The sequence below is a fragment of the Anas platyrhynchos genome, chromosome 2 (genome assembly GCF_047663525.1).
Source record: "Anas platyrhynchos isolate ZD024472 breed Pekin duck chromosome 2, IASCAAS_PekinDuck_T2T, whole genome shotgun sequence".
Taxonomy (NCBI): domain Eukaryota; kingdom Metazoa; phylum Chordata; class Aves; order Anseriformes; family Anatidae; genus Anas; species Anas platyrhynchos.
This window is the reverse complement of record NC_092588.1, coordinates 68,363,505-68,379,629: the sequence shown is the minus strand read 5'-3', so window position 1 is coordinate 68,379,629 and position 16,125 is coordinate 68,363,505. Positions and strand designations below refer to the sequence as shown.

General features: G+C 42.4%; 1 protein-coding gene across 4 annotated transcripts in view; it reads right to left on the bottom strand.

Annotated features, from left to right (window-relative positions):
* Nucleotides 1-8,541, bottom strand: part of PTPN3 (protein tyrosine phosphatase non-receptor type 3) — a 160,104-nt gene extending 151,563 nt beyond the window's left edge. The window contains exon 1 of one of the 4 annotated variants that reach the window (XM_072034894.1): nt 8,332-8,541. In XM_072034894.1, coding sequence (XP_071890995.1) covers nt 8,332-8,458 — 127 coding nt within the window. In that variant the 5' untranslated portion in view covers nt 8,459-8,541. The remainder of the gene's footprint in view (nt 1-8,331) is intronic. The other 3 variants (XM_027451801.3, XM_027451802.3, XM_072034895.1) reach the window with 3 other exon arrangements.
* Between the last annotated feature and the right edge of the window lie 7,584 nt (nt 8,542-16,125).

Here is a 16,125-nt window from a genome sequence, read left to right as displayed (position 1 = left end):
CTGGACGAAGCGCAGGCAAAACCCCTGAAGCTAGCTGAGAACACTTGATGATGAGCATTGCCTAACTCAGCTCCCTCTTGCAATCAGATTTTCATTTGATACCGTGGATGGGAATCTCGAAATTGTTTTTGATTCTGACCTTACTCCTACCTGTCTCTTATTAATGCAGTTTTGTTGCCTCTAGAAACTTTGAGCTTCATTACTTGATTCGTCTTGATTCCACAAATACTCAGTTGTAAGTTACATGAACTCACAGAATATCCCAAGTTGGAAGGGACCCATAAGGATCATCAAGTCAACTCCCTGTGTAGGGATTGTAGAAAAGACTTATCCTAGGGTTTCAGGACAGCCTGCAAGCTTCCAAGGCTATATTAAATCCTTTTTTTCTAATGCAGATATAAAATATGCATCAGAACAAACAATACAAGTTGATAACATTTTTTCTTACTAGGAGATACCTTAAACTTTAGGACAGCTGAATATCTGGCCTGGAAAAGGCTCCTAATGCTCTGTGCCCTACTCCAAACACCATTCCTGTGTGTTCCCAGTGCAGGACAGAGGACAGAGTAGGTGGGTACCCACCACCTTCATGGCAATGCTGAGGACCCGCAGGGATTTCATTCACAGGTAGCTTGGAAACAAGCCAGCCACAACATGTGAACACCTAGAGAAATGCATAAGCCAGTCTTGCTCTTTTGAGCTGTTGTGTGCTGATAATATGACACCAAATCAAACAAATAAAGACGTCCAATTTGACCTTCTCCAGTTCTGGACAAAACAAGCATATTATCAAGGCGGGGGTGGCTTTCATCTCTCTTCCATCTAATACGTGCCTCCCTAGTAAACATTTTACAGATCCCAGTGGTTTCCGTGAAGCAGAAACAAATGTTAAAACAAACACGTCCAAAGGAAAAGGTTTGAGGTTTGGTGGGTTTGTTTTCACCCCCCTCTTTATTCCCTTGTCCAGAAATTACAGAATTGGTTCCCAACATAGAACACAATTGTTTATGACAATCAGTTGACTTCACTGCTGCTATGCCATCCAAAATGACTCTGTAATCTGGAAAAAAATAATTGTGCTGAGGAGAAAAGGAGCAGTGGCCATTTCCCAGGCTTTTTTGACCTTCTGAGTTAGAACTGGAACTTGCCTAGTGGTTTAGATGCTAATCTGTCTACCCAGTGTGGGTGTGCTCTGAGTCACAGCCAACATGTGCACTCGCTTCTAAAACAGGGCTTCCTAAATATTTTTCTAAGGGTAACTTTTGTTTAGCTTTCACTTGGCAGAGTCCCACACTGGGAATGGTCAATAGCTCAGGAAGGACCATATGTTGTATATGGAGCTGCTATGAACAGCTTTGAAAGTTTTCAGACCTTTGTGTCTTGAACTGAAGAGAACCCTGTCACCCCTCCCACCACAAATTAAGATACTCCTTTTTTCTCACCCACTTGCCAGCAAACCACATCTGTCAGGCTTCGTGTGCAACAACAACTGTCTGTCCACAGCAAAGATAAATGTCCTTTTTTTTTTTTTTTTTTTTTTTGGCATTTGCTGTATTTATCTCGTTAATACATGCCTAGTTACTAAAACTCAAGGGGCATTCTGCTGAGGACATTCCAGGCAAATGTAACTGTGCAAGCACTGAGCAAACAGGATGCGGTGGCCATATACAGGCAACAGGCACCGCCGAGATCTCTGCGAGGAGAAGTCGTTTTTTTATTGTTTGTCTTATTACATAACTGGGATAATGAATGTGTTTCAGTCAAAGCATCACAGGTGTTACAAATTGCTTTCTCTCTTAGAGGCCCTGTTATTAACCCAGTTACTGCTGGTAATAATACCTGCTGCTCGGTAAATAAGCCTGAAAAATGCACTGGGGCCAGATTCAATAAAGGGCTTAGGTGACTCAGCACAAGTCGTTGTAATACCCCCTACTTAAGATCGTAGGCCTTTGAGCGAAGCCTGAATCCGGAGCAGCAGATCTATAAAGTGCACAAAGAGCGTTAAGTGTCTGCAATAACAGCCCCAAGCAGCTCAGCATCTGCTTGGACCTGGCCGATAGTGGTGGCCTGGCATGGGGACCGACCTGAAAACCCACCTGGAAGACCTTTCCATCTGGATCCACAGGCCAGATCCCTTCCAAACACAGCCTCGTCGGCTTTGATTTTTTTTTTTAATTATTTTTTTTTAAGAAAAAGGGAACTTCAACCCCCCCCCACACACACACCCCCAGGGATTATGCAATTAGCAGCTCTAAAGTAGGTCAGGGTGAGTGGGCTGGAGGGATACGCTCCGCATGCTCCAGCTGCAACCGTGCACAGCACAATTCAAGATTCATTAGTCCGCAAAGAAAAAGAGCACATTAAGCAACCCAGTCATGTCTCCTCATGTCTAGGGCACTCACCTGGCACGAGGGCATCCAGCTTTCTGGCCCTTGTCTGCACTTGATTTTCTGTGTTTTAACCAGTGGCTGTTTTATCTGAACTACAAAAAAAAAGCAAGGTCCCAGGAGGGGAACTGAAACTGAGGCCTGCCCCGAGGGAGCTGTGGCAGAGCATGGACAGGGCTGCCCCCATGTTAGCAAGGCCTCACTCCCGCTGGGCAGGCTTTCTCTCAAGAGGTTGAGTAGATTTGGACCTGTTCAAACAGGGAATGACAATTTCCATGTCCTCTACATAAATAATCAGGCCAGCCTGTACTGCTAGGGTGGAGGAGAGGAACCACCTGTGCTTTGCATTGCAGCAGCAAACAGCAACAGCTGTGGTGAGTGATAAGGTGAGCAATGGGTCCTGAAAGCTGGGTGAGCTCTGAGGCCTGCTGTGGCACTGGCTGTCCCTCCAGGAGGTGCACCTCAGTCACATATGTACAAATTAGGGCTCGAGTTGCTCACGTGGCTCCACCAGGATTGAGACAACTCGGGACATGCACACAAGTGCAGCTCGAGGCTCCCGGTGAACCAAAGAGGCAAACAGTGAATAAATCCTTGAACTAAAATCTCCGCCTGCTTTGCTGGGATTTTAGTCTTAAGCATCTCAGTTGGGTCAAGTGCCAGATCCAAAAATCTGTTACGGATTTGACATCTAGCTTCTTCCTACATGAGGAGAGAAGATGGAGTCCTCTGCAGACTGGATCCTCTGGAAGGAAACCCCATGCAAAGCTTTGCTCTCAATTACCCCGTTACAACTTTCAAGTAGGTGGTGGTGTTGCAGATGACGGCATAACTAGGCCAAAAATACAATAGCAGAAGTGTGTTCTTTTGTTTGTTTTTTTGAGGCAAGACCATCTATGGTGAGGAAGAAGGCAGTTAAGCAGACCCTGCCACTAGCAACAGCCCATGTGTCCACTGCAGCAGAGCCTGTGTCCCCTGGAAATCTCCAGCGTAGCATACACCTCACAGATGTGATGAAGAAAATCACTCCAAAGAGTCAGAAAGCCTTCCAGACCCAGAAGCCAAGCAGGACATAGATGGATGTGCCTTTGAGACACCAAGTATATGCTGAGCAGTATGGCAAACATATTTCAGGCCCATTTTTAATTTCTACCTGATGTTTTCTTCCTTGAGCTTCCCCCCCCCTTGCAAAGCTCGCTGTCCCCTCAGAGCCTGTCCTCCTGCACAGGGAGCTGAACGCATCCAGCTGCTGGTAGCTTTCCTCTGCTTGCATTCCCACCCACGTTACCACAGCAGCAGGAACAGCAAAACATTAAACATGAGGACGGTGCGTGGGCAAAGTCCCTGAATCCTCCGGGTTCTTGAGCAGCCTTGATGCATCTGCCAAACCCCTGCACATCTCGGGTGCTTGCTCCAGGTCCTTTTCTAGCTGAGTCTGGCACAATTCTGGGACAACTAGCACCATCTGTGTGCAGAATGAGTAGCTAGTGCTGGTTGTACTCGTTTTATTTTATTTTATATATATATATGTTTTTTTTTTTTTTTTTTTTTTTGCAGAGGAGCATTTTAATGGCCAGTCTCTGAAGGGTGAACATAAACAATTTTCCCAAATACACTTCTCAGTCACCTTTGAGCAGCACAGTTGTGCTTACATTTTTACCTGGGCTCCACCCATGCGTTGCATAAGCCTTTCTTCCAGAAATAAGTCAACAGAGAGGAATTCACATGGAAATACCTCTTTCCACATGGCTTTCAGATGAGGAACATATGAAGAGCACGTGTATTACTTCTGCCTTGTTTTTTGGTATATTTTTTATTCCTTTGGACATATAAAAAGGAATTAAATCAACTTCATTTCTCATTAGCTGACTACAGTTATAGATCGGGCTGACATACACTGATGTGTTAATTTGGCAAGTTATCAAAAATGAGAGCCAAAAAGTCTGACAGTCAGGCACCACAGTTCCCTGGAAAATAAGGAACTTAACTACTTATATAAACCTTTTGTTTTGACAATTTGACAGGTCTTATCAAGAACAGTTACTGTATCAGGCCAGTATATTTTGATTTTTCCAAGACAGTCCATGGCATTTTGATGTAAAATGTTCACACACAGGAACCTACAGGCTATGGGTTAGATGGCTTACAGATTGATTCACTGGCAGATCTTCAAGAGGTCCATGAGAAGATAACTGGGGCTGTTTCTCTCATAGTCCACCAGGGACCAGTTCTTAGGCTGAAATATGATTTGATATTACAGTCCACAATCCAAACAACAATAAAAATGAATGCCTTTCCCAGCAAATTTGTTAGGTGATTCAAAAAACCTGTAGGGTAGTTAATTGGGAATCACTCCTGCATTTAGGATGATCATTCATTTAAATGGTCAAAGTGTATACTGATACAATCAAACAAGATTTTATATTTGAAAACAGTGAAGTGAGGATGAGCAAACATCTGGTAAAGCTGTTCCAGAGCAGGACATTTTAAAAACTCTTCCTAGACAATTGCCACTTCCTGAACAAAAAAAAGTATTGAAAGGCTTGGTAAACTAACATGGAAATCTTGATCAGGCTACAAAGGAGGGCCAAGAAGTGATCGAAAGATCAGAGGTCAGCCTTACCAAATGAAATTTAGGGTGCTCAACACACATGGCTTTTTTTTGGCAAGAAGTGATTTAGAAATTGTGCAAAGGTGCTTAGCACACTGGAAACATGGTCTGATAGCATGCTTTCGTCTGAAAAGCAAATATTCAGAAGGTAAAAGTGGAACAAGACTCATTTTCTCATCAGTCAGGCAAATAAAATATCAGAAAAGTTCTCTGTATAGTGGTAAGCTTGTTGTTACTTAGAATTTTTTTGTTTTACAAAAAAACTGCATGAGAAAAAAAAAAAAAGAAACAAAAATAAACATTAAGGCAAACAGAGAAATAATAATAATAAGGTTATATTATTTTCCTTTAAAATTTATGTTTGCAAACAGCTATTTAGGAGTATCTAGGACTATGTCATATACTTGAGAAGTTTGTTTACCCCTGCTCCAGAAGAAGCTGAGCTGCATTTATTACATATATTTTGCTTCTTAGGTGGTGTAAAAGCCATTTCAATGACTAACTGGGGTATTTGCCTTTGGAAACCATCACTGTCAAGAAAGCCTAGGAGAAGGGCTTTGAAGAGATTGATGAGGAAAGTGTCGGGTTGAGCCTAGTTAGGTGGCTGTGCCTACACATGGTATGTGCACAAACAACATTGTTTTGGCAATTGATAATTTTGGAGACAGGAAAAAAACAAACAGTAGCAAGACCTGGTGACATCTTAGCCAGCATGTTGTTGTTTCAGGACATTTTATCTTCCTGTTCTTGTTGTATCTGTTATGAGACAAGCCTGCTGCATGACAAAAGTAAGTAGTCAGTAGTCTTCTCCATCTGCCTGGGTGACATGAAACAGAGTGACAGACCACAGAAGACCCCAGCTCATGTTCACAACAATAGAGTAATGTTCAGCTGTGGAGTGGATACCCTGGCACTACTGCATTTTACCTATATGGATCTATGGAAAACAAGCCTTATGACTAACTACGGCCTAATCTTTCAGTGCTGTAACCATCCTGGTTTGTCTTGGAGGACCAAAAACACAAACCAAACCAACCAACCAAAACCACACCGTAAATGTCTTATTTTTTCCTTGAAAGACATTTAGGGAGACAAATAGCAGTAAGCAGAACCTGCATGGAAATATGCCGTCACGGACAGCTAGACACCACGGTTCAGGTATGAAGGTTCAAGTGTCTTGTTAACTTCACATGGCAACAGATACACAGCCCAAAGATGTACCAGATGTACTCCCAAAGATGTGCCATGCCTATTGTGCTACAGCAGAAAGAATTTCTTTTAAGGATGAGTTTTGTCTTTATAAGCTAAGCTCTTCAACAGGCTGATATTTTGGACCAGTCCACAAAAACACATAGCTTTGAGCTGAAATGCAGCAAAATTTTGACCTTTTATGGCTGGAGTGGACCCATTCAGTGCTCAATGTGTGTTTTTAATGTGCCAGAAACATGCACTACCTGTCCCTGGCAAGTGCTTAATGCCATAAATGCAACGAGGCTGCTCCTCCACGCAGTCCTTTCTTCAGCTCATGGAGCAGCTCCATTGGCTTCGGGGGGATCACTGCTCACTCACACCACCATAAGGTGTAATTAGAGGGTCCAGCTCATCCATCCCGAGGTACTACATGGTTTCCTTCCTCCTATGGATTTATTTAAGTTTGATTTGATATTTGCATGCATATTTCTCAGATATTGTACAGTGCTGCATGTGTTGCAGCTGGCACATTCCTGTGATCCCGAGAGCCAGAAAGATTGAGAAATCTTTCTCTCTTACACACATGCAAAAACAACGACACACAGTATGAAGTTGCATATGATATACAAAACTGAGCAGTCTGAGAGCTCCAGTCACCTTCTGTCTTCTATAGAAGGCAACTGGGTGTTTTTAACCCAGTATGGCTCTAGATTTTGTATTTATTTTTTTCAACATGAAAGTGAACAACAGGCAGGGGGAGGAAAACAAAAAGGAAATCACTCCATGAAAGAGAAAAACACCCACTTGTGATGTTTAGGTTATAGCAATGCTAAACATAGATCACTGATAGCCTGCATATATAAAGCTTTATAAAAAGCCCTAATAGCAACTAGTCAGCAGGAAAGAAAGCATCGCTGCCTTTTAATAGTGCAGATATCACAGCTCCTGGTTCCGCTTAAGCCCTGTTGGAGTCATCTAGCTCCAAGAGGGCTGGTTCCTAGCTCGTCTCAGCAGGATGCTGCATGCAAGGAAGGGTTTTAACTGTCTGTCACCTTCTGCATATGGGGCTTTGTGGGGAGGAGAAATCAACTCTCCACAGGCAGACTGCATCTTTGCTGACATCCCTGCCCTACCCTGCTCTTGATAACCAACGTAAAGCCCTGCGCAGAAACATTTTTTACATCCAGAACAAAGCTGATCCTTCCATCTGGAGTAAGCTTTAAATAACATCCTCCTTGCGTTGCCAAAACCAGCCTTCCCATTCGAAAGGCAAAGTATCTGGAGTTCAAAGAGAGCAGTTTTTTCTTTGTGCTGAACTTTGCCCTGGCAGCGCACCGAAGTGGCTTCAGGACATACCAGTTCCGCTCCTACCTTCGCTTAGCGTTTTGTTGAGGCAGGCCCAGCGCTCCTGCCTGCCTGGCGCACTCTTCGCTGGCACCTTGGGAACTGCTCTCCCAAAGTCTTTTAGCATTTTAAAAAACAGAATATACAGATTTTGTTCTTTCGTTCCTTCTAGCCCGCGTTACGTTTTCTAGGAAGAGAAATAATATTTCTCGTTCCCAAAGAAATCCTGCTACAGCTTCCTTTGGGACGGAGGGATGGATTTGGGAACCTTTGCACCATATCATAAGTCTTAACTGACATTTGGGTAAAGTTCTGGGCAGCTTGTATTGTCAAAAAAAAAAAAAAAAAAGTGCTGTTCTTAATTATATCTACTATTTATTTATTTTTTTTTTTTACTGTATCTTTCTAGAAAATGCTTTCTCAGCACCCCAGTCTGTCTCTCCAGTTACGCAGAGGTAATCAAAGCCCATTGTCCACATTCTCCACCTCACAAGCAGCCCTACGCCACAGCGCTTTGCTAATACAGGCAGAAAGTCAAAGATTAAAGCAAGTTTCCTCAAGATGCTTGTATATCGGAGTTCTTCATACAAGCATCCTTTCTTTTGCCTGCAAGTACACTAATCGTATTTCAATTGCATGCCTACAATATAAAGTTAATAGCTTCCTTATTTCCTCATTTTAGCATTTCCCCTCTACTCCCTCAGTCTTTTCAATTATAATGGCTAGATTGTTTCTTTCATTTCCTTTCTCCAGCGTCCTGGTCTCATTCCTTATACAAAATCACATTTGGTCACTTACACTTTTCCTGAGGATAAGCACACGACAGCAGCATCTCTTGCTCCACCATGGCGCCGTCTGTCAGAGAGTTCAGTGGTCTTCTGAATAGCGTTTCAAGGAAATATTTTGGAAACCTAAGCTCGCTCATGCAGGCTTCTGATCTTCCCCAGTCCTCCTGGCTTCTGTGTGCTGTCACATGTTATCCTCCCTCCTGAGGAACCTGTGAAACAGGTCTGGCAGCACGCATCTTGTGTGTCAGAAGAGTTTTAATTGATTCATTGCAACAGGTACCCACCCTCATTAAAAAAAAAAAAATGTTGAAAGGAGTAGTCTCTTAGCGCCTCATTTGAAATTACAGAACCTGAAATACGTCGCAGCTGCTGCACTTTAAAGGGAAACTGCTTTGAAAATATGCAGGAAATAATTTAAAATCAGTCTTACCTGCCAAATAAACCGCAGCTAGCGGTATAATTCGGATGCTCCTGCACCGTGGGAGAGCATCTATCCTCTCACTATGCACCGAGGTGGCAAGGGCTGCCTCTGCATCTCCCCAAGGCACGACTTCTGGTGGGACAAAACAGCTCCATGTCTCTGCCACAGAGACCTCTGTGTCTGTGAACAGCTGCTCTGATTGCTACTGATGTGAACAAAACTACATGGGCCTGATTTCTGAGAACTGCATCCTGGGGAACATAAGGCTAATGGTGTTTCAGTGCCTGCAGAGATGCCTTCTCCATGCAGCAGCCACAGAGGTCCCTCTGCCTTTCAGCAGCCCCCATCTGGGGCTCAGCAAGGGGTCCCAGCGCTGCCCTGCAACCCCTTTGCAGCTCAGGTACCACTTATCTGCTGCCCCCATGGCCAAGAGCGATTGTAGCTGGGCCCTGGCTAGGCCCTGTGCCAATTTCACACCAGAGCACATCAAGTAGCATCCCCATGGTAGTTTCCTACTGCTGTTGCTCCCACAAGCTGGTGGTACCATCGTCAAGTGCAAGCAAGGCAGTGGTTAGCAGGGAACCAAAAAGCAGGAGACGCGGGATTTACACTTGACTCTGCCTCTAATTTGTCCTGTCACCTTGGGCAAATTGCTTTAGCTCTCTGTGCTTCTGTTTCTCCATCTCTAACACGGATAATTATAGTTCCCTTTCTTTGGAAAACGCTTTGAAATCTGTGTACAAAATGCAGCATGAAAGAGGAAGTTATCATTATTGCACACTTGTTAAATATTGGGATGAGGCAGACAATAAGCAGCGAGCGTTTGAGATTTCGTGCATGTGAGGTGTTGTGTTGTAAGAAGAGCATGACCTTATTGTCATGACCTTATTATTATGCTTAAAAAAATATTAATAATTCACAGAATTTGGCACAAATCCAGTTTCTGTTTTCACAGTGGAGCGCTGAGAGAAAAACCTAAATCAATTCTCACTTCTAGGAACGTTACACCCTCTTGGAAACAGCAAGTTCACCGGAGGTTCTTTGGTGGAAAATGATGTAATATGGCTATTTCCTGCTTTTCTCTCACCTGGGTAAATACTGTCTCTCATTTTGCAGCCAGTGAGTGTTTACATTACACTCAACAGGTCTGAATACTCACTCCCTTTCTCTTTCTCTCTCTTTAAAAGGTAAAACCCAACAAAGATCACCAAGATTTTTTTATTGTTTTTAGCAAATAGATTGATGAAAAGTTGCATTTTTCAGTGGCTGAATTAACTTACAAAGAATCATAGGGTTTTGGAAGGGACCTTAAAGACCACCCAGTTCCAACCCCCCTGCCACGGGCAGGGACACCTCCCACCAGACCAGGCTGCCCAAAGCACCATCCAGCCTGGCCTTGAACACCTCCAGGGATGGGGCATCCACAGCTTCTCTGGTAGTCTGTGCCAGGGCCTCACCACCCTCACAGGAAATAATTTCCTCCTTATATCTAGTCTAAATCTACCCTCTTTTAGTTTAAAACCATGGGAGCCCTGTACTTGTTTCAATACTTCAGCGAACAAAACAAGAGGGATGCTTATATTCTTCTCAACGCTATAGGCGTTGTTCATTGAGGGCCTCTCCTCAATGGGGATGTTGCATTCTTCTCCTCTAGCAGTATTCTCAACAGAAATTTGCTTATCTACTCTCCTGCTAGTCTCCTTTAGTCTCCTAAACTAAAATCCTGGGTAATTCTTAACATGGGAGATAGCTCAGAGATTAAGCTGGGCAATGCTGAATCGAAGATAAATGGCTGTGGGGAAGTAGCTTTTTGTGAAATGCCCCTTGCTTGCAAGTTAATGCTGGCACTCTCTGAAAGCTTACCTAAGTCTTGAAACATAATTCTCTACATGACTTAACACAGCCAGCCGGGTTTATTACAGACCAGGAGATTGGTAAATGTATAACCTACCCGCTTCTTACTCCATAATCCATTAACTTCAGAGCCATGTTCTGCGATGTCCTAAGGTTACTACACTGACAATTTATAGTGAGAACTGAATCATGTAGAGCTGCAAGCTCAGAAGCCCTTGGAACTGCATTTGCAGGAGAGCATGCTTTTATTTGCATTGTCCGAAGGCATACAGTTGCAGTAGGCAACTTCTCAAAAACCAAATTCTTATGACATTTGCAAGCATACAGAGTATTATATCAGCATGCTCTGCTTTGGATTTCGGTGGAGGAAAGGACTGTTATGAAAAAAGAAAGGATTATTGTAGAGTAATAATATAAAAGTGACAGAAAAAATCCTTTACAAACAATTTTTTCTCTTTCTGTTTTGAGCTGCCGTTCTGCCCATGGATGGAACAGGTCAGGAACTAAAGCTGTTACCCTGCCTTTGGAAATGGAAGGCACAGTGAGAGCTGACTGCAACTTTTTCAGCAAAGAAGTGAAAAATAGCATGTGAAGTTAGGCTTTTTGGTGCCTGAAATAATGTTTGGATGAATGAGCACATTTAAACACCAAATCCTGAAAATCTGAAACCTATCTAATGAGCTAAGTGAAGCAGTACTGTCAACGGCAGCAAAAACACTAGGAAGAGTTAAGTTTACATACAAGATGATTCTGTTGCAATCATGAAATTAAAATGTGAAGTGATAGCAGCCATTTATATCTTTGGACAGACTCCAAGCATTCGAACTGCTGCGTACATTTGTATGTGAGTTATTTGCGAAGAGAGCTGAAATGACAAACATCCCATAATTGTGGTGCTTTATCCTCCAAGAAGCGCGTATCTATAATTATAATCATTGTCTGAAAAAACAATACTGGGTTACAGTAACTGTGCAATTGATGCTTGTCTCCACTTCTGTCACTCAAGTGACAAAATAACCAAGCCGTGTTCACATCTGCTTCCTTATAATGCTCCATTTGTCCTCGCCCCGATATCTGGCCCTAACCTACAATTACGTGTCATTAGATTTCCGTGGAACTGATCAAAGGTTGTCCAATTCAAGGCTGATTTGGGAAGATGCCAAATGCTGGAGGGCGGACCCTAACTGGCAGCAAATGAAGCAGATTTAACCAGTTGTTTCTTTAAACAGTGTGGGTTTCCCACTTCAGGTAACAGCTCTGTTACCCAGCGCCATGGGAACAAGGTGAAATTTGAATATATTGGTCCAGAGAAGCGTGTGATAGTGTTAGCAAGACCATGAGATCAATCTTTGCTTTGCCTTTCTAACTCAAGGACCCTAAAATGCTTAATTCAGCAGAATATTAAGTGTGGCTTCATGGCAATGAGCACTGGACACCTACAGTGCTCCCCAGGTGTGAGGTGGTCAGCCGAGGCTGTCTACATAGTCAGTGGAAAGAAATAGGCTTGCTGAGGGTGTCAGTGACCTGAGCTGTGCCAGGCATCTCTCTGAGGAACAGAGCCATGCCATGTACCCCTCTGTCTATTAGACCTGCTCTCCGTTGTCTGTAAAGCAGACCTATTGGGACCATCCCTGTGGTGAACCTCTACATTTACTGAGATGGATTCTGCTCTTCAGACATGGCACAAAGCCAATAGGTTGCACTTACCCTTCTAGCCACACTTTTCTGTTCCCTTTCTCAGGTAAAAAGTGAACAGTTTCTACTAGGTTGTGCCCCGTGAAATCTAGGATGACCCTGGGACATCATCTTCTCGAGACCTACTACTTGGACCCTAAAAATCAACAAGACTTAACAGGGCAATATGTGGCAATACCACTGCTGAGCATGGCACCGCCTAGAAGCAAAACTAGAGATCATGTGTGAAACATTTGAAATTCTTCCTAGGGCAAGATTTCCTGAAGATGATGTAAAACAATTTTAATATTTGTGATTTTTTTTTGTTTGTTTTGTTTTGTTTTGTTTGTTTGTTTAGACTGAACAGCATCTCAATATCTTGGCTTCTCAAGATCACAAAAGCCATCATGTATTTTTATGCAAAATCTAATTCAAGTATCCATTGACACGATAATTTCTTGGTGACATGTATCTGCTGTTAGACATAGTACAGATTTCTGCAAACCGCAGTGGGAGGCTTGGCTCACTGTCTATTTCATCTGGAGACATTTCAATGAATTCAGCTTTAAATTCTTGCCCATTAAACACTACTATCAAAGTTTTTCCTCCTAAAATGCCAATTGCTTTAGATTAATGAGCAGAAAAACCTCCCATGCTGGAAGGGCCATGGGAATGAAATCAGCCTGCTGAGTTGCTGCAGAAAGCTGAAGGGATCCGGGGACAAAAGGCTATGAGGAAGAGATATGCTTTCCCACCCTCTTTGAAGGTGATGCAATGTGATGTTAATCCAGAAGGTTTTTTTTTTTTTTTTTTTTTTTCCTAGCTTCAGTTCAAGGGATCAGCAAACACACCTGAAGGCATGAAGGATGTGTTTAAACAAAGAAGATCTGAATGGATTCAAACCTCAGACTTAAAAACCAGGCAAACAAAAAGACTGCATAAGGCAAAAAGGAGGCGGGTGCAGTAATTGCAGTGGCAAAACAGTGCAGAATAATGAACTCACTAATAAACTGCTGCCAGCACCCGCAGATTTCCAGTTAACTCTGCATGCTGTTCCACTGTCTAATCCTGCCTGTCAGTGGGGGCACCATCTGGAGGATTGCTTTTAAGTATTAGGTTCTCTTTCAAACTTGTTTTCTCTCCGAATATGGTATGAATTTCCAATCAATGGGCTGGTGAACCAAGAGGGCTGATGCGCCGTGACTCTGCTCAGTTATGCTCTCACGTTTGCAGCAGGTTTCCTTGAAGCTCTCCTGGCTGGCTTCATTACTTAGGGCTTTGAACCCAGCTTCAGGATATCCCAGGGTTCATCCAGCCACGACAGAGGAAGGTGTGCTGAGATGCCTGGTGGGCCAACATCCCTCAGCTCTGTAGCTGTTTGCTTTGCTCATACTGAATTGTACTAGTCCCATATGGGCAAAAGAAAGCCAGACATAAACTGCAAAAGACCCAAGCTGAAGTCAGAATATCAAACTCCAGGTCAAGATTGTTCCCGCTGCAAAACCTAGGGAGAGGTAGATATCCAAGTGTTAGCACTGGGACTCTTTATATGAACAAATAAAGTCAATACATATGTTCATTTTCAGTGTTCCTACGTTAAACAGAAAAAGGAAAGACCACGGTTGCTTTCATTCAAAATACATCAATGGAGAACAAGGTCTCCACCACTGGTGCTGGGACTATTTTCCAGTTTATCTCTGTGGATCACCCTAAAACAAAGGATTTGTGAAGCCCAATTAGTTTAATTCAGAGAACAGAGGGCATGGATGGTTCCTTTGGCCATGGAAACCCTCAGTTAGGTTGGCTCCTCAGATCCCACTTGCAGCTGCTCCCACAGTTTAAAGCATGTAAGTGTACATCAGGGGTCAGAAGCTGCTTTGAGCAGTTCTGGGTTATAGGAAAGCAAAGCTGGTTTAAAACCAGTGCTGTACATGTCCCACTCTCATTTCTTGACATTTTATGTAAAGCCCTAGATTTTCATCTGAAAGTTAAGTACCATCAACATAAACTGGCACTTCTTCACCCTTAGTGTTGAAAATTAGTTGTGTTGGGAACAAAAAACCAGAAAGGTATAATAACAAGAGGAAGAGAATAGTCTTGTCTATTGCTCATGCATGTAGCCAAGTTCTTTAGAAAACAGTAATTAAGTATAAATAGATTAGATAATTCTAATCGTTACTGGAGATGATAGGTTAAAACTGGGGGACACGTCTGAGTATATGAAATATACAGGAGACCACTACTAGTTTGATTGCATATATGAAGTGAAAGTACCAAAAGAAATATAAGAAAGAAATAAAAAAGCTTAACTTATAAAAATAAAAATGATCATTTATGGTGTAGGAGGTTGCTCAGAGTTAGTTGGAGGGTTTAATTACACAGCGTTTCTTGAGTGAGTAAGCTTCTTGACTTCTTTTCAATGTGCTGACCAGAGGATATGTGTAAGCTTCACTGTATTTAGTAAATACCTTAGGGTAGATGAATTCCAAATGACAGCCACATGGTTTCATGCAGCAAAATAGTGATTTGTCATCGCCATCATGTTATCATCACACCAAATGTCAACAAGAAAGGGCTTTGCTACTGACAAGTGCCTGTGACACCTTAATGACACGGAGTTGTGCTTCTCTCTTCCACAGGCACAAGCATGACTCCTTCACAACTTAGATTTGATCCCATAATTTCTTTCTCTGGATGCTCATTTTCACAAACATGACTCTCTCAAACCCACTACCAGGCAGGATGACCCTGTTTGCTATATCTCCAAATTTCAAGACCTAATGCAAAAGGGTTGGGCACCAGAACAGAGAAAAGGTCCTACAGAGACAATCCAAATTTAGGCAACCTTTACTTAAACCTTTATTCCTACAAGATTATTTGCCTCCAAAACTCCACATGCACTTAGCATTACACTTAAGGAAGGAGCTAGAAATGCCCTTGTGCATCTTCATTCTCAGCCAAATGTCTCCACTCAGACCAGCAAATAAATCCTTCACCCCTCAGACAGCAAAAGGACAGGGCATCGGCTGCTTAACGCGCTCACTGAGAGCTGCACAAAGTGTTGGTGTGGCATCAAAAAGCAAGTGAGTTTTGTCTCTTCCTTCAGCTAGATATTTGTTACACTTAGATGAAAGGAAGTGACATGCTGGGTACAAATTAGCTTAGAGAGGGACTGTAAGAAACTATTTTAAAAACTGTGTAGGGCCAGTATTTCAAGATTATAATTTTCTTAGAGATACGTTTGCTGAGTTTAATCAGTCTTCACTTACTATATTCATTACATATAGATGATGCTTCATCACACACACAAGGCTCTTCAGCTTTATCACAGATGTGTGATATGCTTTTTAACTCAGCGCTTTGAAGTGGTGCATCCATTGATGTCTTTGCAGCCAGCCATAGACCTGTGAATTTAAGAATGCTTTTATATTTCCAAGTGTTCTGCAATTGGGAATGACTTCTACCTTATCATCCACTCTGCTACTGATTTCTTTGGCATCTATGCTTTGCTTGCCGGGAGTCAGGAGATTTGATCAAAGATGTAAATAAAAAACACAGTCTAGGTTCAACTTTTTTTTCTTCATTCAGGAAACTTAGAAGTAAAAGTTCAGTATTGTATAAAAAAGGAGAGGTGTCTAGAAGGTGTCCAAGACTATTAAGTAAATACGACTGTTTAATAGAGATTTTTTTAATGTTCAAGTTGACATTAACTTTCAAAAGGTGAACTATTTATTCACAAAGATATTCAGCTAAGCTAACAAAATAATTCCAGATCAGTTTCTTATAATTATCCTACTGGTTTTATGGTAACTTCTTTTGATTCTACCAAATAAAATAACCATTAATATTTCCTAA